The sequence below is a fragment of the Lithobates pipiens genome, unplaced genomic scaffold (genome assembly GCF_037356315.1).
Source record: "Lithobates pipiens isolate NorthernLeopardFrog02 unplaced genomic scaffold, aLitPip1_a1.2 Scaffold_16, whole genome shotgun sequence".
Classification (NCBI taxonomy): domain Eukaryota; kingdom Metazoa; phylum Chordata; class Amphibia; order Anura; family Ranidae; genus Lithobates; species Lithobates pipiens.
The window spans coordinates 549,410,175-549,433,659 of record NW_027507748.1 but is presented as its reverse complement, the minus strand read 5'-3'; the positions used below and the strand labels follow the sequence as shown (position 1 = coordinate 549,433,659).

General features: G+C 43.9%; 1 protein-coding gene across 6 annotated transcripts in view; it reads left to right on the top strand.

Annotated features, from left to right (window-relative positions):
• Positions 1–22,042, top strand: part of IKZF4 (IKAROS family zinc finger 4) — a 48,767-nt gene extending 26,725 nt beyond the window's left edge. For 2 of the 6 annotated variants that reach the window (XM_077483415.1, XM_077483414.1), the window contains exons 4-8: positions 5,114–5,374; positions 10,167–10,370; positions 12,900–13,049; positions 18,347–18,475; positions 19,080–22,042. In XM_077483415.1, the coding sequence (XP_077339541.1) occupies positions 5,114–5,374; positions 10,167–10,370; positions 12,900–13,049; positions 18,347–18,475; positions 19,080–19,783 (1,448 nt within the window). In that variant the 3' untranslated portion in view covers positions 19,784–22,042. Of the gene's footprint in view, positions 1–5,086; positions 5,375–10,166; positions 10,371–12,899; positions 13,050–18,346; positions 18,476–19,079 lie in introns of all 6 variants that reach the window. The other 4 variants (XM_077483416.1, XM_077483419.1, XM_077483418.1 and 1 more) reach the window with 4 other exon arrangements.
• The last annotated feature ends 1,443 nt before the right edge of the window (positions 22,043–23,485 follow it).

Genomic DNA, 23,485 nt, shown 5'->3' with positions numbered 1-23,485 from the left:
GCTCACCAGTTCTCAGAGGTGGTGGCTGCATTAGTTAGGGAAGTATGGTCTCTCTCAAACCCTTGTGTAAAATCCAAGACTCCCGCTGCTGCTATAAGTACTCAGAAACACAAAGCAAAAAAGGACTTCCATGGTATAGTACGTTGATCATAAACTTTAATGAAAGTCTTGCACTTACAAGAAGGGAATAAGCAAACAGGCAGTGTGGATACAATAAGCCGGAGTTGTGATACAACCAACGGTCTCCCTCTACTTCCTATGTTGGGCGCCCATCCACCTTCTCGGAAGCAACGAACGGGATGACGTTACCGTTGGAGGCTTCACCCTACGCGTTTGGTCAGCAAAAAGAATGTTGTCTGGGGATTGGCCAGGATAATCGCCAGACGTCCTTTTGCTGACTAAACGCATAGGGTGGAGCCTCACAGTGACGTCATCACGTTTGTTCCTTCTGAGAAGGTGGATCTTCTTTCTGCAATTAATTTTGCTCATTTAGATGGCCACTTTTTTTTTTTTTTTAAAGAATCTATGGACTTTTTTTTTTTCTTTGATGGGACCTTGCTTTAGTTAGTTTTCTTTTTTTCACTTTGTACTCTCGCCAATTTTTTTTATTTACATTTACATTCATATACGTATGATTTAATTAGCGCTCCATCTTTTGTTGGATATTTGCACTTGAGTTTTTTTTTTACTGGCCTTTTTGATGTCCGCAGCTTATTTTTTTTTATTTCACTCATTTTCGGTTTTAGTGCAGCATCAGCCCTAGGGCTTCGCACTTATATAATAGTGGAACTATGCTAGATCAGCCAGCAAGGGACTAATGCCATAGGAGCAGCTGCTTCAATGAGCCTGATGCTGGAAACTTGCCACCAGCAAAAGAATCACTACAGGCAAATGGGGCTAATTTATTCTCCATAAAGAAAACATATTAATTAAAAGGTTGAATGGTTGTGTTTTTTTGGGTGTGGGATCATTAACAAAGCAGCTGCTTTACAACACCCCCCCCCCCCCCCCCCCAAAAAAAAACACTAAACAGTTACTACTTTTGTAAAATTCCTTACCATTGAAGAGAAAAGTCGAATTTAATTTTCAGGAAGTCCTTTCTATTAGGGATGAGCTCAGGCATGTTCGCATTGTCCACGTGCAGAGCCCGCCAGGAAGTCAGCACATCGCTGCACTAATCGCAGGCAGTGAGACATTGCCCAATCTCTGCAGTCGCGCATCGGGAAATGTCTCGCTGCCTGTGATTAGCACAGCGTTGCGCCGACTTCCTGGCGGGCTCTGCACATGGACCATGTGAACACGCCTGAGCTCATCCTTGCTCTCTATATAGTTCAAAAAAATGCAGCATGTATTCTGCCAAGGAGGAGCTGTTAGAACAGTGATTGCATCATATCCTCTCCCCCCTCTTTACACCTTCCTCAAACTACGTTTCTCTTCATGCTTTCCAAATTGTACTGAATGTGGGAGGGTACACTAGGCCTGTACATGTAAATGTGAACAAGCCCACTTCAACATAAATCGCACCCCCTCATTCTGCAGCCAGCCCCACTACTCAGTAACACACAGCAGGATAAATAGATTACAGCCTTATAAATGAAAAGCATGTTTGTGCTCTCCCCCCACCAGCCACAACAGTAGATAAACCTATTTCCCTTAGACCCCTTTCACACTGGGTCGTTTTGCAGGGTGTATGAGAACATCCTTAGCCTCAGTACAGAAAGAAAGAGCCGGGCCATGCTGCTTTACATCAGCATGTGACACGTCTAAATTGAGAAAAAAAAAATGTAGCGCTATCTTACTAATCAATAACACAATAATTGCGGAACCCTCTAATGTATGGAAATCTCAAACTTCAATATTACCACAATACCAGTCTCTGATATGTAATGTCACATATACAGTATCTCACAAAAGTGAGTACACCCCTCACGTTTTTGTAAATATTTTATTATCTTTTCATGTGACAACACTGAAGAAATGACACTTTCTACAAGTAGTGAGTGTACAGCTTGTATAACCGTGTAAATTTTCTGCCCCCTCAAATGAACTCAACAAACGGCCATTAATGTCTAAACTGCTGGCAACAATAGTTAGTACACCCCTAAGTGTCAATGTTTTGGGTGGCCACCATTATTTTCCAGCACTGCCTTAAAGCGTTTGTTAACCCAAAAAATAAAATAAATAATAATTAAAAAATATATTTATATTATAAATCCTGCTCCTTTAAAGAATTTTGCACAGTGCTTGTGTTGTGTAATTTGGACCCCTGTAACACCTAAAGGAAAAAAATAAAAATTAAAAAACCTGCCAGATTCTCTCTCTTTCCCTCTGCAAACAGACCACTGTATTCATTCATTCAAAACGGATAGTATTAAAATGTGAAAGTAGGTTAGCGACCACTTTAACCCTATTGGGCATGGAGATCACCAACCTTCACAGGTTGCTACTGGAGTTTCCTTCCACTCACGTCACCCACATCACGGAGCTGGTGGATGTTAGAGACCTTTCGCTCCTCCACCTTCCGTTTTGAGGATGCCCCACAGATGCTTAATAGGGTTTAGGTCTGGAGACATGCTTGGCCAGTCCATCACCTTTACCCTCAGCTTCTTTAGCAGGGCAGTGGGCATCTTGGAGGTGTGTTTGTGGTCGTTATCATGTTGGAATACTGCCCTGCGGCCCAGTCTCCAAAGGGGGGGGATCATGCTCTGCTTCAGTATGTCACAGTACATATTGGCTTTCATGGTTCCCTCAAACTGTAGTTCTCCAGTGCAGGCAGCACTCATGCAGCTCCAGACTATAACATTCCCACCACCTTGCTTGACTGTAGGCAAGATACTTGCCTTTTGTACTCCTCACCTGGTTGTTGCCACACACATTTGACACCATCTCAACCAAATGCATTTATCTTGGTCTCATCAGACCACAGGACATGGTTCCAGTAATCCATGTCCTTAGTCTGCTTGTCTTCAGCCATCTGTTTGTGGGCCTTCTTGTGCATCATCTTTTGAAGAGGCTTCCTTCTGGGGCCACAGCCATGCAGACCAATTTTATGCAGCCTGCAGCGTATGGTCTGAACACTGACAGGCTGACCCCCACCCCTTCAAACTCTGCAGCAATGCTGGCAGCACTCATACGTTTATTTCCCAAAGACAACCTCTGGATATGACGCTCAGCATGTGCACTCAACTTCTTTGTTGACTCATGGTGAGGCCTGTTCTGAGTGGAACCTGTCCTGTTAAACCACTGTATGGTCTTGGCCACTGTGCTGCAGCTCAGTTTCAGGATCTTGGCAATCTTCTTATCGCCTAGGCCATCTTTATGTAGAGCAACTTATTTTTTTTTTTTTTTCAGATCCTCAGTTTTTTTGCCATGAGGTGCCATGTTGAACTTCCAGTGACCAGTATGAGATAGAGAGGGCAATAACACCAAATTTAACACACCACCTTCCCATTCACACCTGAGACCTTGTAACACTAACGAATCACATGACACCGGAGAGGGAAAATGGCTAATTGGAGGTATACTCCCTTTTGTTGCCAGCAGTTTAGACCTTAATGGCTGTGTGTTGCGTTATTTTGTGGGAACAGCTAATTTACACTGTTATACAAGCTGTACACTCACTACTTTACATTGTAGAAAAGTGTCATTTCTTCAGTGTTGTCACGTGAAAAGATATAATAAAATATTTACAAAAATGTAAGGGGAGTACTCGCTTTTGTGAGATACTGTAATACACATCACACTGAAAATAAGACAAAAAATGACAGTACTTTGCAGGGATGTTGGAGACCCCTCCTACAGATCTTAGGCAGTGGACGGTGTCCGCTGATTATCAGTGAAGCCTCTCAGTGCCCATATGTGTAGCCTCATCGGTGCTGCCTTTTCAGTGCCCATCAGTGCAGCCTCATGAGTGTAGCTTATCCATGCCCATTAGTGCGGCCTCACCAGTGCAGTCCTACAAGTACAGCTTATCATTGCTCATCAGTGCAGTATCACCAGTGCAGCTTATCAGCGCATATTCATGTGGTCTCACCAGTGTAGCTTATCGGTGCCCATCAGTGTGGTCCCACCAGTGCAAGTTATCAGTGCCAACCAGTACAGCTTATAAGTGCATATAAGCACGGCCTCACCACTGCAGCTTATCTGTGCCCATTAGTGCAGCCTCACCAGTGCCCATCCATGCAGAGCAGGGATAGTTACCCTCTGCACTGGAGAGAGAGAGTGATGAGACCGCTGGCTGAGGGTACAGGAGGAATAGCAACCAGTAGTCTTAGAAACAGGAAGTCACCAGGCAATAATGTTTTTTCAGCAAAATCGGCAGGCTATTGCAGAGGAACTACAGAACTACTGGTACCGAGACACATTCTCTGGCTCGCTCTGTGCCTTACGTGGGCAGCGTGTGAATTTTCTTTGCTCAGGTTTTCAACCGTTTGGTTTTGATGAGTGCGACAGGTAGTGACACACAGGATTATTCTTGATAGCTTTAAACTTCAAAAGCATTAAACGCGTGATTTTGATTTTCTCTTTTTTTTTTTTTTTTTTTTTTTATTATTATTCTTATTGGTATTGCATCAGAGACTGGAATTTGGATAATCTATACAAGACATCTATTAGTCTTCTCCACCATCTAAATAACTTGGAAATGGCTCTTCCTGTCATTTTACATGAGCTTGTTCAGTGAATGTCTTACAGTGTAGCTATGTTACGTGAGAAGCTGAACCTCAATGAAACATTAAGAAAAAAAAAAAAAAAAAAAGAGAGATTTAGGATCATGGGACCTAAATTAAGATATGGTTAAAGAATGGCATCAAAGGGCCCTTGTTGTTTTCTTTCCACCAGCATCTCCAAGTTTGAAGTTTTCCTTTTTCCTATGTAGTTTTGCAGATTTGTTTTAATTGTTCTCCTCCTTTCACTTAATTTTCTGCACACATTTCTATAATCTTCAGACGCTCTGCATTTCTGTATGAGCACCAGGATTTATTGGTTGTACTGTACATATACTATTTTAAAGACAAATAATTATTGCATTTTGAAAAGTTTGCAAGTTTCAAAATAGGTTTTGTTTGCTGTCTCCATTATTATTTAGTGATATTCTGACTGATTTACCCTCCAGCAAATTCCATTAAAGTGGAAATGTATAGTGATGAAGAATCTGGTCGTCTTCTAAATCACGAAGACCGCTTGAGTGAGAAGGAAGATGGTGTTATGCCCGATGACTCGCTGGTCGAGCCGTTGGGGTATTGCGATGGTCCAGGACAAGACCCTCATTCGCCAGGAGGCATTCGCCTCCCCAATGGCAAACTGAAGTGTGACATATGCGGCATGGTCTGCATTGGTCCTAATGTACTGATGGTGCACAAGAGGAGTCATACAGGTAAGTCAACACAGAGGTACAGCAGCTTGACACTTTCCTTCTACCTTCTGTAGATAATCTATGCCAGGTTCACAATTGTATGTCCAAAATTAGCTACATTTTTACCAGCAATTGTTAATTTAGTAGATTTTTGAAATTTGTAAGTAAGCTATGATAAAGTAAAAAAAAAAAAAAAAAAAAAATGTAGTTCCCAGCATGCTTACCAGCTAGCATAACACCCCCCCAGAAATTGTGTGGGAAAGTCTCGTTCCAGGAGCAATTTCCTCACCACAGGTGAACGTGCTGCCATTGCGATCTGCATGCAGGTGCCAATGTATTGGTAACCCCAAATGCAGATCATGAACGCAATGTATTTGCAGTCACTAAACCCCTGGTACCATACAGTTTGGTGCAGAACATTTTGAAAAAGTAGTGCTTGCACTACTTTTTCAATGGTCCAGTGTGTCTTACAGCTCATTCAAATAAATGGAAAAGAGAGAATTTTTCTAAAGCTCACTATGAGCTCCTCCGTACATTTCATCATTCTTAGATCAGTTACCATTAAACACTATTTGCTCTATATAATTTGCCATCACATATAATCCTTGTCCGTTGGTCCACACAGTTTTATCTGGAGTTTTTGTGGAGTCCCTACTACTAACTCTGGCAAGGAACATTGTCCTAAATAAATAGTATTATATCTATAATCGATTCAAAATAACACACATACACTTGAAATTATCCTTCAATGCAGTATTTCTTTGTGACGAAGCTTTAAAGCGGAACTAAACCCATCAATTTAAAATTTTCCCCAAAAATGTAATTCAAGGCATGCCATGAATGATAACTGTCACATTTGCCTATGCTCTTAATTGAACTGCCAAGCCATCAAATTGCTGGTGCCCTAACTGATGACATTTGCAGCACCACAGCAACAGCGGATCAAACACAGACTAAGATGGCTGTAAAGAATATATAGGGAGGGATTACTTTTGCTTTAGGTCTGCAAATGTCATAGAACATTAGAATATGCAAATTTAATTTTGATAGCATCTAATCTAAAAAGTCTTTCTGTGTAGCAAAGCGACATTTTCAGTTAACCTTTTGCTAAACAATTAGAGCAGGCATGTCAAACTGGGATTCTTTTTTTTTCTTGGGCTGTGTACAACCCATCAGATAATTTAGGAATTTTAATGAGACCCAAGCCGCCTTCAGTTGGTAAAAAAAATATATGCTACTTTACATAACTAAAATCAGGAAATTTTTATAGCCACTTACCCTAGGATAAATTATAATAAGGTTATGTACAGTGGACATTAAAATGTCTACACATCCCTGTTAAAATGTCAGGTTTCTGTGATGTAAAAAAAAAGAGACCAAGATCAATCCTTTCACAACTTTTCCACCTTTTTATTGTGACCTATAAACTATATGACTCAGTTGAACAAAAAAATGAAATATTTTTGGTGGAGGGAAGTTAAAAATAAAACCATATGGTTGCATAAGTGTGCACACCCTTAAACCAATACTTTGTTGAAGCACCTTTTTGATTTTATTACAGCACTCAGTATATTTGGATTTGAGTCTATCAGTATGGCACATCTTGACTTGGCAACATTTGCCCACTCTTCTTTGCAAAAACACTCCAAATCTGTGAGATTGTGAGGGCATCTCCTCTGCACAGCCCTCTTCAGATCACCCCACAGATTTTCAATCGGATTCAGGTCTGGGCTCGGGCTGGACCATTCCAAAACTTTAATCTTTTGGTGAAGCCATTCCTTTGTTGATATGGATGTATGCTGTGGGTCCTTATCTTGCTGAAAGATGAAGTTCCTTTTTCATTTTCAGCTTTCTAGCAGAAGCCTGAAGGTCTTGTGCCAATATTGACTGGTATTTGCAACTGTTCATAACTCCCTCTACCTTTACTAAGACAGGGGTGAACACATCCAGCTGAAGAAAAACAGCCCCAAAGCATGATGCTGCCACCACCATACTTCATGGTGGGTATGGTGTTCTTTTGGTGATGTGCAGTGTTTTTGCACCAAACATGTCTTTTGGAATTATGGCCAAAAAGTTCAACCTTGGTTTCATCAGACCAGAACACATATTCCCACATGCTTTTGGGAGACTTCGGATGTGTTTTTACCAAATTTAGCCGGGCTTGGATGTTTTTCTTCGGAATTAAACTTTTGCCACTCTACCTCTAAGCCCAGACATATGAAGAATATGGGAGATTGTTGTCACATGTACCACACAGCGAGTACTTGCCAGATATTCCTGCAGATTTAATGTTGCTGTAGACCTCTTGGCGGCCTCCCTGACCAGTTTTCTGATTGTCTTTTCATCAATTTTGGAGGGACTTCCAGTTCTTAGTAATGTCACTGTTGTGCCATATTTTCTTCACTTGATGACTGTCATCACTGTGTTCCATGGTATATCTAATGCCTTGGAAATTCTTTTGTAACCTTCTCCTGACTGATCACTTTTAACAGTGAGATCTCCCTGATGCTTTGGAAGCTCTCTGCAGACCATGGCTTTTGCTGTAGGATGCGGCTATAGAAATGTCAGGAAAGACCTACTAGAACAGCTGAACTTTATTTGGGGTTAATCAGAGGCACTTTAACCACTGGCCGACCACCCGCTGCAGATGTACTGCGGCTGCACAAAAACGCCGTACCGGCACGGCAATTCATGCACCAGCTTTCGGACTCTATGTCCACCGGCCGCCCGCGGCCCTTCCCCGCAGAGACAGAACAGGGATCTGCTGACATAAACAAGGCAGATCTCCGTTCTGTCAGGGGTTGACACTTCTGTCGGGATGTTAAGCAGGAAGACTGATCTATGTGTTCCCCAGTCGCACAGTCCCCCATACAGTTAGAAAACACAAACTGGGAACACATTTAAACCCTTGATCGCCCCTGATGTTAACCTCTTCCCTGCCAGGGTCATTAGTACAATAACGGTGCATATTTTTAGCACTGATCACTGTAATGTCACTGGTTCCCAAAAAAGTGTCAAATGTCAGGTGTGCGATCTATCCCCCCCGCAATGTCGCAGTCCTGCAAAAAAATAAAATAATTACTGATCGCCGCCATCATTGGTAAAAAAAAAAATGCACAGAACAATCAATATACGCTTTGTTTTTGTTTTTTATAGCGAAAAATAAAAACCGTAGAAGCAATTTTTGTTTGGGTACAGCGTCGCATGACAGCGCGATTGTCAGTTAAAGTAACTGTATCGAAAGTAAATGGCCTGGTCATTTAAAGGGATAAATCCTTCCGGGGCTGGCTGAAGAGGTAAAATGATGGGAGGTGTGTACTGACTCCTATTTAACATGAGTTTGAATGTGATTGCCTCATTCTGAACACGGCTACATCCCCAATTATGAGGGTGTGCACACTTATGCAACCACATTTTTATTTTTTTATCTTTACCCCCTAAAAGATTGCAGTTTGTTTTTGAACTGAGTTTTACAGTTTATAGGTCACATTAAGCCCAGGTTCACACTGACAGCAGGAATGAAATCATGCACATTCAGCTGAACTCGCACAACCTTTATTCCCGCACGTCAGTCCCGACTTCGGGGGCGATTTCAGAGACATCTGTGTGGGCTTCCCCCGAGGTCACCAAAAGTAGTACAGAAACTACTTTTGGGAATCGGCGCGGTGCTGCAAAATTGGTGTTGCACCGATTCGGGCAGTGCCATTGCTGGCAATAGCTGCCAATTTGCTTTGCGATTTGACATGTCAAATCACTGCAGTGTGAACCAGGTCTAAAGGTGGAAAGGGTTCTGGAATTATTTATTTTTGTCTCATTCTTTTTTACATCACAGTAACCTGACATTTTAACAGGAGCATGTAGACTTTATATATCCACTATGTTACTATAATATTAAAGCACTATTAAACCCAAAAGCAAAAATGTATTATATTGCAGCTTACCATCCTATATGTGATGGCCGCATTTATTTATTTTTCTTTTAGGCTTTATTTCTTCTTTTCATCTGGTGAACTGGCCAGTAAGCCTCTTGTTTTTCAAAAGAACAAGCTCTTGTGCAGGGATCTCTTAGTTACAGGGATGAGACAAACCATTTACCTCTGACAGAGGTGTTTACAATGATCATCTTTTATTTGTGTAAAACCTTTATATCAAAATGAACAAAACTGTTGCTGTAACTGTGTAACCGCAGTGTGAGCTGGAGTTTGGTTTAATTGTTTTAGTGTATTTCAATCCACTAGTACATCTAACAGTACCCTCCCCTCAGACTGACAATGATGCTGTCCAAATGTGCCCACTGTGCTCCTTTTATCCAGAGTGGAAGCATTATAATACAGGTGTTACTGACCAGATCACCTGGGGGGGAAAACTTAAAAAAAGAAAACTAATGCAGCCACCACATCCAATGATTGGTGTACTGCAAAATATTAAATTTTTGGTTTAATGCAGCTTTAATCGTCCATGTTCTGTAATTGTTTTGTAAGAGTTACACAAGTGTAGGCATACAGAGGGTCCTTGAATAATTCCACTCCAGGTGCCATGTGTCACTCTTCTGACTACTCAAGTTCATTCTTGCTGTTTTGAGTTTGACATGACAACTTTAGGGAGTTAACGTACTATAAAAAAACAAGCAGAGCTGTTGGTAGGCACTACCATGGCTCTGTAATAAAATATATCCCAAGTAGTTAGATGCTATTTATGGTTCATTTTGTAGGCTAAGATTTCCAATTGATAAGAGGAAATAAGAACTTGTTGCTTATCTCCATTATAAATAGCATAAGTCTGAGATTCTAACCAGCTTGCTGTTGTGTTGCAGCACTCAGCGAGGACTTTATGTTTGATGCTGTTTCAGGTGAGCGGCCTTTCCACTGTAACCAGTGTGGTGCCTCATTCACCCAGAAGGGGAACCTCTTAAGGCACATTAAGCTGCACTCGGGTGAGAAGCCTTTCAAGTGCCCATTCTGTAACTACGCTTGCCGTCGGCGAGATGCTTTAACGGGGCACCTGCGCACCCACGCTGGTGAGTGTCTGACATCAATGTTCGTTTTATTTTTATTTTTTTTCCATTCTTACAGTTGTTTTGTTGGTGTTTACTGGTATTTTACTGTGATGGCTTAATATCTGGAAAACATACCTGCTAACCTCAGATCATGTCATGCATTTATAAGTTATATGTTAAGGGTATATGACTAAACTTTTGTGTTTTTTTTTTTTTTTTTTTTCACCTTTAATGCATCCTATGCATTAAGGTGAAACACCTGGCAGTGACCCCCCCCCCCCCCCCCAGCCCACCTGTTTTACTTACCTGAGCCCTGGAACTTGACCCGGCTGTGACGAGCTGTCTCTCTGCCTGGGGTTCTCGGCTCTTGATTGGATAGATTGATATCAGCGCAGCCATTGGCTCCCGCTGTTGTCGATCAAAATCAATGACGCAAGCCCCGGGGGGCGAGGCCGAGTCATACCCGCCGAATGCTGGACTCGGGAGCGTGACCGCAAGGTAACCCCCTTGGGAAAGTGCTTCTCCTAGGGGGTTATCTGATGTGGGGAGGAGCCGCCAGGGCCTCCAGAAGAGCAGGTTCGGGGCCACTCTGTGCAAAACAAGCTGCACAGTGGAGGTAAGTATGATATGTATGTTATTTAAAAAAAATTAAAACAAACCCTTACAATCGCATGAAATGGTAAGCATATTCTGGCAGGAGACAAACAATAATAAAGAAATGTTCTTCTTTCTTTGTAGGTATGCATGATGAATTGTATCTAGATTTGGGCATGTATATTGTAGTCCTTTATTTCAAAGCTTAATTTCATTTGTTCACAGGAATGTATTACTAGTTTGCAGATGGTCCGCCACAGCTGCTATAATTGAATGTGTAAATGATAAAAGTTGCTAAAGTATATTTTTGAAAACCTTCACCAACAGCAGGAGAGCTTCTGACTTACCTCTATCTTCACTACCACAGTTTCAGAGACTCACTCAACCTATATACCAGATCACCCAATATTTTGCCAGTGAGCGCTCTGCTTTTCAGTTTTAGATTTTTCTTCACATTTTGAGATGATCAAATACTAGATCAGTCAATAGAATGAAGAAGGGGGAAATGGATGAAGGGGACTGGAGGGTAACCAACCCCCGGGACTTTCTTGACGGTACCAGATATATATAAGAAAAGAGTAAAATCAATAGAATTTTATTTGATGTACAAAAGACATTTCTCACATAGGACCAACAATTATGTCCATATATAAAAAGAATGACAAATACAAAAGCTAATACAGAAGCTTGTATAACTCCACAGATTACCACATTTTTGTAAATGATTAAGCCTGCATTGTTTTTTTCCTACATGTTTCGCTCTCTTGAGCTTCCTCAGGACAATTGCAGCATATGACAGTACGTGGAAAACTGAAAATATACAAAAAGTATTCTCCATGAGTCTGCAGAGGCGCGAGAGAATTATATACTGTTATTAAGCCATTTGGGTATAACACCCTTATGGCAAAAAATCAATGGTAAAAAGACCAACATACCTGGACTGAGCCCAGAAATGGCTGGAATGGAACCAGTTCTATATTGCCAATGCCCACAGAATTTTTCTTTTTTTTTTTTTTTTTTTCCCCCTGTTGCATCGAATGCATTAGTCTTTTTGTGTTTAAAAATAACAAACATGTCATACCTGCTCTGTGCAATGGTTTTGCACAAAGTAGCCCAGATCATCCTCTGCTTAGGTCCCTCGCTGGCACTCCTACCCCCTCTCTCCTGCCGTGTTCCCCCACAGCAAGCAACTTGCTTTGAGAGCACCCAAGACGAGCCGCTGCTCTGTGTGTCCTTTCAGACATGGAGCAATGGCTCACACCCACCCCCTCTTTCTATCATTTACTCACTGTCCTTGATTGACAACAGTGGGAGCCAATGGCGCCCTGCTGCTGTCTCAGCGAATGAGGGAGAGTCCCAGACAGCCAAGACTCTTGTGCAACATCGCTGGATCGAGATCGGGCTCAGGTAATTATGAGGGGGGCTGCTGCACAGAGAAGGTTTTCTATCTTAATACATAGAATGCATTAAGATATAAAAAAAAGTTTTTTGCCTTTTTAGAACCACTTTAAGGTAAAAACCTTGAGCCTTTAGAACCATTTTAATACAGACTAAGCTAATCGGTTTACAAAGGCCAAGGTATATTCTGGTTTGTAGAGCCATTCTTGTTCTGCACACCGCCCAGATTACTGCCAAGCCTAACAATATATTGTAAATTCATGTACTACATTATTTTTGGTGTAAAAAAGCAATATATTTTCATCAGCTAGAAATGGCAACGCAGGTAAGTGAAAGATACAACGTAAGAAATTAGTCAAAGTTTGCTATTTGCTTCATTTTGTCTGGGTTTTTCATAAAGATTGCATCACTGAATAATAAGCTTTCATGTTTTGATCCAATTAGGCACAGAATTAATGACGAGTTCTATTTTCCCGGTGTATTGTGATCCCCCCCGTATCTATGTGAAGTCTTTAGGACACCTATCTATGGGCAGGCCCTGTTTTTCATTTTTTCCAGTCTCCTCCCCCACAGTCGGCAAGCCTTACAAGTGCAACTACTGCGGTCGCAGCTATAAACAGCAGAACACACTGGAGGAACACAAGGAGCGCTGTCATAACTACTTGCAGAGTCTCAGCAATGAAGGCCAACACCTCTCTTCACATACAGGTGAATAACCCTCTGTAGATGGGGACTGACTGAGGCTCCTGTGAATCCCCTTCTTCTATAGTGGTTGTTGTGGTTATGGTATTTTTAACTTCCTAAGTTACAAATGTTTGCAAAGTTACATTTTTAAAGTGCCTATACAGAACCAATCACCAGAAGAATGTTATTTTAGAACTGTTCTGCTTATATTTGTGTGTGTGGTCCTATTATCAAGGCCAAAAGGTATATTTGTTCAGACATTAAAGTAGGCATAGAAGATAGTCATACAAGCGATTTTACAGTTCTATTTCCTTGAAGCAGTGTTCCACCCAAAAATTGAACTTCTGCTCTTCTCCGCCATTGTCAAGCTGACTTTGACAGCAGCGGCAGCCAATCAGGGGATGGTGTGTGTTTTTATTTATTTTTTATGTTTTTTACTTTGGATGTAAAAGATGTGAGTTCAAATGTCAAATGGAGTAATTCTCTTGATGGTCACTATTTTATTGATTGACTATGCAGGGATTAGGAACCATACTAAAAGTGGGGGCTGATAAGTGCTGTTGTAACACACAAGCTCTTGTGATCATATATGTTAACCCACAAACAGTCTGGTTATTGCTAAAAGCACTATGGCTATAGAACATAATGCATGACCAACTATATATAATGTTTCATTTTCAGGCAGCAGGCGGTAAAACAGTGCAGGTGTTGGATATAGATGGCTGTAGTCTATACTCAACTGTGATTTGGTACCTTACCATTGTGGACATTGCCAGTTCTTTCATTGAAATGTAGGAAGAGGAAGTGAGACCTGTAAACACACCCGATTGACATGCCTACCATAGAAAAATATTTTAGCGCTGTGGCCTAAGGCAGACCATAGATAATGCAATTTTCTTTCCTGCAACCTGTGGTTGCAAGAAAGAAAATCGCATTAACAGAGCTATTGTGTTCTTGGGGCGGGGGCACAAGGAGCCGTCCCTGCTGGGAGAACACAGTGAGTATTGCTAGTGACTATAATCACATGTTAAAATCCGACATGCTGGTTGTACCCAAGTCAATCCAATCGGTCTGCCCATAGATGGTTCGAATATTGGCGGGTCCCTACTGAACTGGTCTAATTTCTAGCCATCTATGGCTTGGTCAAGTGAGGAAATGAGATTAGAGTGTAAGTCTCTACACTAGGTTTTTCACCAGTGGCACAAATATCCTAGGCCATGTATGCCCTGTTTGAATGATTACATTTATGTTTTCTGGCAGCACAGTTTGCTTTCCACCTATTACCATTGAGGAGGGAAAATAAATTTCTCAGCAATAGATAAGAATATGTGATTGTATAATGCCATGTTTTACACGTTTCAAAAGCATGACGTTCCCATGTGATGCGTTGTACGTAGGGTTAAGAAACCTACACCTGTCTGTTGACTCAAAACCTTATCGGCTATTGTTGTAGAAAGTATTTAAACCCAAGCAAAGTTGGAATATATTTTAAAGGCTAGGTGTACCTTTGGAACATGTAACAGCATCTGCACGATTTGCCCCTCACCTGTGACAGCGGGTAGGGGTTTTTCTCCCCACAGCCACAATTTTGCCCGCACGGCTGCATCATTCACGGTGTCCTGTGACTTAAAGGACTACTGCTGACGGCTTGTAGGTCTAAATGAACTATGAGGGCGCTGGGGAGCGCTCTCATAGTTCATTGATCTTCCTGCTCTCAAGTAACTGCCGGCCTGTTTTGGAGGTACAGTCAGGCAGCAATCCTAAGGCCGCGTACACACGGGCGGACTGTCCGCCCAACTAGGTTCGTCAAACAGTTTGACAAACAGTCCGTTCAAAATTTGCATGAGCGGACTTGACCACACACGACGAACGAACAATCCGCTGAAAACTTGCGCGATGACGTGAACGGCACGTACGACGGGATGAGAAATTCGGCGTCCGATACACTGCAATGCAACCTTTGCCGTGTAAATTCTTTCTGAGCATGCGTGAGACTTAGTTTGCCGAACAAGCCTACACACGAGCGGACTGTTCGCTCTAACCAAGTTTCAGCGGACAGTCTTACGGAAATTCCGAAAAACTTTGTTCGTCAGACTGTCCGCTGAAACTGTCCGCTGAAGCCCACACACGAGCGGACTGTCCGCTGAAACACTGTTCAGCGGACAAAGTTGGACGAACAGTCCGCCCGTGTGTACGCGGCCTAAGGCCGCGTACACACGCGCGGACTGTTCGCCCAACCTTGTCCGCTGAACAGTGTTTGGGCGGACAGTCCGCCCGTGTGTGGGCTTTCAGCGGACAGTTGGACGGACAAAGTCTTTCGGAAATTCCGAAAAACTGTCCGCTGAAACTGTGTTTGAGCGAACAGTCCGCCCGTGTGTAGGCTACTTTCGAAATGAGCAAACTGTTCCCGCTCGGAAAGTCCGCCCATTTCGAGCGCGTGTACAGGTAGGCGGGGCCCGCGAAGGAGACGTCGCGGGCTCCGCCGCCTGGAATGGGCTTAAAGGGGAACCCCAACGCCGAAAAAAATCGGCGTGGGGGTTCCCCCAAAGTCCACACCAGACCCTTGTCCGAGCACGCTACCCGGCCGGCCAGGAAAGGGGGGCGAGCGAGCGCGCCCCCCCTCCTGAGCCGTACCAGGCCGCGTGCCCTCAACATGGGGGGGTAGCCTTGGGGAAGGGGGGGCCGCGCGGCCCCCCCACCCCAAAGCACCTTGTCCCCATGTTGATGAGGACAAGGGCCTCTTCCCGACAACCCTGGCCGTTGGTTGTCGGGGTCTGCGGGCGGGGGGCTTATCGGAATCCGGGAGCCCCCTTTAAGAAGGGGGCCCCCGGATACCGGCCCCCCACCCTATGTGAATGAGTATGGGGTACAATGTACCCCTACCCATTCACCTGTGAAATAAAGTACAAAAAAAAACACAACACAGGGAAAAAATATTTTATTGCACAGCTCCGGGGGTCTTCCGTCTTCGGGGGTCTTCTCGCCGGACTCCTCCGCTATCTGTGTGTAGCTCTTTTACTAGCGGAGGAGTCCGGCTTTCTTCCTCCCCGCCGCCGGCCTCTTATCCCGACTTCGGGGGTCTTGTCCCCCTCTTCGGTTCTTCTGCTGGGCCACCGCGCCTTCTTGTAGCTCTTTTGCAGGCGGTGGCCCGGTCTTCTGTCGCCGCTGCCTTCCGTTCTTCTGTCGCCGCCTTCGGTTCTTCTGCCGGGCCACCGCGCCTTCTTGTAGCTCTTTTACAGGCGGTGGCCCGGTCTTCTGTCGCCGCCGCCGCCGCCGCCTTCCGTTCTTGTTCTTCTTCTTGTTCTTCTTCTTCTTCCCCAGGAGATGTTGACTCGACGAGCTCTCCGGCCGGAATGCCAGAGCTGCGCTGTGCGGTCACTTATATAGTGACAATGGGGCGGTGTCACATGGTATATGTCACATGGGTTGGTCACATGGGTTGATGTCACATGGGGACTATGACATCGTAAGGGGGCGGGGTCACCATGTGACCAACCCATGTGACATATACCATGTGACACCGCCCCATTGTCACTATATAAGTGACCGCACAGCGCGGCTCTGGCATTCCGGCCGGAGAGCTCGTCGAGTCAACATCTCCTGGGGAAGAAGAAGAAGAACAAGAAGAAGAACAAGAACGGAAGGCGGCGGCGGCGGCGGCGACGACAGCGGCGACAGAAGACCGGGCCACCGCCTGTAAAAGAGCTGCAAGAAGGCGCGGTGGCCCGGCAGAAGAACGGAAGGCAGCGGCGACAGAAGACCGGGCCACCGCCTGCAAAAGAGCTACAAGAAGGCGCGGTGGCCCGGCAGAAGAACCGAAGAGGGGGACAAGACCCCCGAAGTCGGGACAAGAGGCCGGCGGCGGGGAGGAAGAAAGCCGGACTCCTCCGCTAGTAAAAGAGCTACACACAGATAGCGGAGGAGTCCGGCGAGAAGACCCCCGAAGACGGAAGACCCCCGGAGCTGTGCAATAAAATATATTTTCCCTGTGTTGTGTTTTTTTTTTGTACTTTATTTCACAGGTGAATGGGTAGGGGTACATTGTACCCCATACTCATTCACATAGGGTGGGGGGCCGGTATCCGGGGGCCCCCTTCTTAAAGGGGGCTCCCGGATTCCGATAAGCCCCCCGCCCGCAGACCCCGACAACCAACGGCCAGGGTTGTCGGGAAGAGGCCCTTGTCCTCATCAACATGGGGACAAGGTGCTTTGGGGTGGGGGGGCCGCGCGGCCCCCCCTTCCCCAAGGCACCCCCCCATGTTGAGGGCACGCGGCCTGGTACGGCTCAGGAGGGGGGGCGCGCTCGCTCGCCCCCCCTCCTGGCCGGCCGGGTAGCGTGCTCGGACAAGGGTCTGGTGTGGACTTTGGGGGAACCCCCACGCCGATTTTTTTCGGCGTTGGGGTTCCCCTTTAAGCCCATTCCAGGCGGCGGAGCCCGCGACGTCTCCTTCGCGGGCCCCGCCTACCTGTACACGCGCTCGAAATGGGCGGATTTGCCTCCTCCTTACGTGGGCGAGTCCGTTCATTTCAAAAGTTGAGCGAACTGTTTGGCAAACAGTTCGCTGAAACAGTCCGCTCGTGTGTGGGCAAGTCCGCTCATGCAAATTTTGAGCGGACTGTTTGCCGAAACTGTTTGACGAACAAGGTTGGGCAAACAGTCCGCGCGTGTGTACGCGGCCTAAGAGTGTGCAGGAGCCTGGCATTGCACCTGCAAAGGAATGCATGTGCATGCAAACACATTTTATAAATTGTTTTTAAAAAGTGTTAAGTATTTCAATAAAATTGAGAAACCCTGGTCTCTACATCTGGTAGCTGTTTTTGAAAAGGGTTGCATCTTTCATCAGATTAGAGCAGTCGAAACACTGGTGAAAAAAGATGACTGGTTGCTGTAGGTAGTGCATTTTTCATTTGCAAAGAGTCTAAGGCTGGGTTCACATTGAAGCATGGAGCAGCTCACAGCAAGGGTCCGGTGCATCCCTGTTCTCTATATGTCCAATTTCAGTCCAAATATTTGGCTGAATTAAGACCTGAAATGGACCTCGAGACGCAAAGGACTCCTGTGCAATTCGCTCTGGAGATGTGTAAACCAGCTCCATAGAGAGTCGGTCACAATCTCCTGACGTACGAATTAGATGCAGGGAAACTGCATCCAATTCGCAATAGTGTAAACCCAGCCTAAATGTGCTAAATTTTGAGCACTGTTTTAAAAATGTTAGATTGAGTTTACAGAAACTATCTATCTAATAAATAAAGCTGGGTTTAGACACAACCTATCACATAGCACCAATATTTGGCCCAATCTCTTCTCTCCTTTGCTTCAGGTGAGGAGACACGAGACCTGGATCTGGGACCAGATGCCCTGATGCATCCCTCTGACCCGCCGTCTTTTATGGACCGGCTGGCAAGCGGCCTTACAAAGCGCAAGCGTTCCACACCTCAGAAATTTATGGGTAAGAGCACATGCTCCTGTGTGCTGGAGGTGGATGGTGCTTGTGATGTTGATCGTGTCTGACTCAGTGATGCCATTAGTGGCATTTATTATACATTAGACCAGCATACCAGAATGAACACTTGTTCTCTGTGCCATGGGTATGCCATTAGTTGATGGGGTTTTAATTTAATTTCTTGGGTAAATTCACTTCTTTTTCATTATCTTGAATGTGTACAGAATTTTCCACTTTGACTTGGTAAAAAATGTCCTCGTTCTTTACAAAGAAAAAAACTTCTGAAGCAATTATTTGTTTTGATTGAAGTTAGTATGCCATAGTTTCCAGTTGAACAACATGTAAATGGCATACAAATCTTTAAACAAGTGAACACATACTGCAGTTTTTTATCTAGTTTAAGTGCACCTTTTCTTCTCAATTTATACCAGACAGGCCCAGTTGTTATCAGCACCAATATTTTTGCTTTGCAATACATTTGAAAAAAGGCTATTTGGTCTGTTTTGTGGATTGGTTGTACCTTAGCAATGCAAGTCCCCATTGAGGGACTATAAGGATATGTATAGCACAGCTGGGTACATTTTACTTAAAGTTTTGCCATCTGTTTTAGGGGAGAAACCAATGCGGCTTAGCCTGGCTGATCTTCCTTATGAAATGAACTCCAGTTTTGAGAAGGATATGGAAATGGTCCCACATCATCCTCTTGACCCCACTTACGGGAATGCTTTAGCTTTTGTTGGAGGTCCTATGCGCTTACCTCCCACAAACTGCATCTCAGAGATCACCCCAGTTATTAGTTCAGTTTACACCCAGCTCCAGCCTATGTCAGGGAGGCCAGAGATGCCTGGAAATCGGGAAGCAGCAGAAGGCCATGAAGACATACCCGATGGAACACAAAGTCATTATAGAGGAAGGACTGAGCAAGGAGCTTCTCCTACCAATGGATGCCAGGACTCTGCAACAGACACAGAAAGCAACCATGAGGAGAGGGGCTCTCAGGCCACCAGTAGCAGGCAAAGTCCTGCCTATGCCAAAGAGGACCAGAAACTCCCTGAATCAGGAGTGATAAATCCATCACGCTCTGCACCTGGCACAGCCAAAGAAACCCTGCGAGTACTGGGAGAGGATGGCGAGCCTGTTAAGGTATTCAAGTGCGAACACTGTCGGGTGCTCTTCCTTGATCATGTCATGTTCACTATACACATGGGTTGTCATGGCTTCAGAGACCCTTTTGAGTGCAATATTTGTGGCTATCACAGCCAGGACCGGTACGAATTCTCATCGCACATTGTGAGAGGGGAGCATAAAGTTTAACAGTGGGGACAGGGGTGATGTGAGGCAGCAGCCCTCACCCCTGCAAAAAAGGAAAGCAACGGGGCTCAGTTACAGCGGGTGGTCAACTCTGTTTTTGACCAAATACCCTCAAGATACCGTTCCCTTGAAATGGTTTTTACCTTTTGATTTTATAATCTGCGGACTAGTAAAACACGGACCCTGTAAGCACTTTTTAATTTTTGTTTTTCTTTGCATCATATACTTTGGCACTACTGTATTTTAACATTTTTTTTTTTCATGTGTGTGTTTTTTTTTTTTTTTTTTTTTTTTTTTTACTACAAAGGAAAGCATATGTGATTTGCATTGAGATAAATATGCTGACCACATGGTAGGTATTGTGGTTTAAAACATTACATTGTGTAGATTAAAGGCTAGTACAAAAGGTAGCAAGGCGCTAGGTCCAAAGCAGTGTCAGATTATCACATCCATTAGTTTCTTCATAATAAAAAAAAAGCATATTGTCTGTCACAGCTAATAGATTACTTGTGTGGTGAGTTACTAATTCTCACCTTTTTGCCAAAGAACATCTAGCTCCACCATTCTGTTATCTAGGCACCATAGCCAGGTCAATGATCTCACTTTTCTCCACTGCAAAGTCCAGCCTCCAAGGTAGACAATTAAGGGTTAGTTCACATTTTAATGGTAATTTAAAAATATCCCAATGCATTCCCAGCATATTGCACGCCACTCCTCTTCTGTTTAAATAGTTGCTCCTGCCCCTCCTGCATGTGGGCCGTATGCAGCCCGCATGAAAAAAATCCTAGTAGCTGGTGAACTAACACTTTAGGGAACTGCACCACACTGGATAACTTTCTGCTCATTTGTCTTTATCCTCAGCAAGTTCCCAATATTGGACTGTACAAAGCAGTAGCGCTTGATTGGCTCTTCATCTCTGAGTCCTCCCTGACAAGGGATTACAGAAATATAATATAAAGATGAAAATAAGGTTATTTATACTAGCTGTGTTTTTAAGAATATATGTAATGGTATTTAATGAAGACTTAATTCAATTAAAAAGTAATTGTTAATATATGCTGGGAACTCTGAAGGTTTTATAAGGTTTTAAGTGGCATAGCAGGAAAATAATTACATATGGCCTTATAAATAACAAGCACATCAGGAATAATCTTTGAGTTCCTTTTGTGTTTTCTTATTTTATTCAATACCTGTTGTTAGTTTGGTTTACATATCTGTAAAGTCTTGTTTGATTTATGCACTTATAGCACCTTGCTACCCTTTGCGTTGTATTTGTACTACAACACAACATTGAATGTTATGCTGTTATGGCTCTGCCACCAGTATGTAACTTGTGGAAGGGTACAATTTGACAAAAATGTAAAAACTGAAATGAAAGGCTTTATTTCTGGCCAGACAAATTTCAGTTGTCCCTTTTTTTTTTTTTTTTTTTTTTAAGCACTAGCTGTAGGCTTTACATCAATTTTTATACTTTTAACATTATCAACTTTTTGGGGTTAGCAACATTTTAGCCCAGTAGATCCAACACATATATTGTACATCTATTGCTAGCCATTAGATGATAGAAGATGTCTTTCTGTAGATACGATTGCCTTTCTTTGCTCAAATTGTTTGTTTATTTTGTATGTTATGGTCTCCTAATTTCAATGTCCAGTGGCCTCCTGACTGCCAGTAAGGACTAGTGTTGCTGCACTATTTTCAGACTAACTCTGGATACTCGCGGAACAAGAGTAGCACCTTTTTTAAAAAGACTGTTTTGGTAGTTTGGAAATAATAGTTTACCCTTAAGCCTCAATATGGAATAGAATACTTCTGTCCATTCTGATGTGTTTACTCTTTGCACTGACCGAAAAACTATTTGAGACTAGTTTCTAACTCGATAAACAGAAGTATGCTATCAAATGTAAATTTTTTTGACCCTTTTTTATTGAATGATACGTTTTATTAGTCTTGCTTACTTTTCCAGGTAAATATTTCCTTTCATTTTGTCGGGCATAATGAAAGGTGAGCATTTGTCCTTGGGCATCCCTTTTTTTTTTCCTATCATGTGTATATATGTTGGTCATATAGGTCCCTGTGTATTGACATGCGGTTACTAAAAAACAGATTTTCTACTCAGCCACCTAACAGTTTGAATCTGATTGGTGGTTGTGGAAAAATAACACCTGTTCTTGGAACAAATTTATTTATAAGCCCCAGAGAACTGAGTGTACCCAACAACCTTCTTTTTTGTGTTTTAATAAAAGAGAATTATTTTTGTAAGTCGATGAACAGTGTGAAGTATTCTACAGTCACTTATTCAAGCTTATATTTCACTGATTGTCTTTCAGTAAAGTGAAATCTGTTTGCTATGGAAATGCACTGTGTAAGACAGGTATTTTTGTGCTGTCTTATGGAATCAGATCAATATTGCATTTTAGAGGTGTAGTTAGAAAACTATATTTGTCAGCTCAAACTATTTTTTTTTCTTAACATGGTGCTTCTACTTTGTTTCTGATTTCATTTTGTGATTTAAATGAGTACCGTATATACTCGAGTATAAGCCGAGATTTTCAGCCTCTTTTTTGAGGCTGAAAGTGCCCCCCTCGGCTTATACTCGAGTCATCGCTGTCTGCCCGCTCGATCAGCGTGTCGAGCAGACAGACAGCGGCCATTCTGATTCAAAAGCCGCGCCTCCGGCTCTGCCTTCGCCTGTGATAGGCGGAACACTGAATTTCCCAGCAGCCTGTGTTCCGCCTATCACGGGCATCTTCTCATCCTCGTACTACGGACGAGGATGATACGACGTCCGTGATAGGCGGAACACAGGCTGCTGGGAAATTCAGTGTTCCGCCTATCACAGGCGAAGGAGGAGGCGCGGCTTTTGAATTTTACAATGGCCGCCGACGAAGAGGGCACGGGACGGAGGCAAGGCAAGGCACGGGACAGGACGGGACGGGACGGGACGGGACGGGACGGGACGGGACGGGACGAAGGCAAGGCACGACACGGGACGGAGGCTCGGGACAAAGGTAGGCTGGACACACACACACACACACACACACACACACACACACACACACACACACACACACACACACACACACACACACACACACACACACACACGGATGGAGACACACACACACGGATGGATGGATGGAGACACACACACACACAGGGATGGATGGATACACACACACACAGGGATGGATGGATGGAGACACACACACACAGGGATGGATGGATGGATGGATGGAGACACACACACACACACAGGGATGGATGGATGGATGGATGGATGGAGACACACACACACAGGGATGGATGGATGGATGGAGACACACACACACAGGGATGGATGGATGGATGGATGGATGGAGACACACACACACAGGGATGGATGGATGGATGGACACACACACACACAGGGATGGATGGACGGACACACAGGGATGGACGGACACACAGGGATGGACGGACACACACACAGGGATGGACAGGCATGTCTCACCCTCGGCTTATACACGAGTCAATAAGTTTGCCAGTTTTTTTGGGGGTAAATTGGGGGCCTCGGCTTATATTCGGGTCGGCCTATACTCGAGTATATACGGTATATGCACTTCCTTTTTAATTTATGTGAAAAAATCTAAATACACCTAAATGTTCTGAATGTCTGCCCTGGTCCTCATAACATATTTTATCCCCCCCCCCCCCATTGTGCTG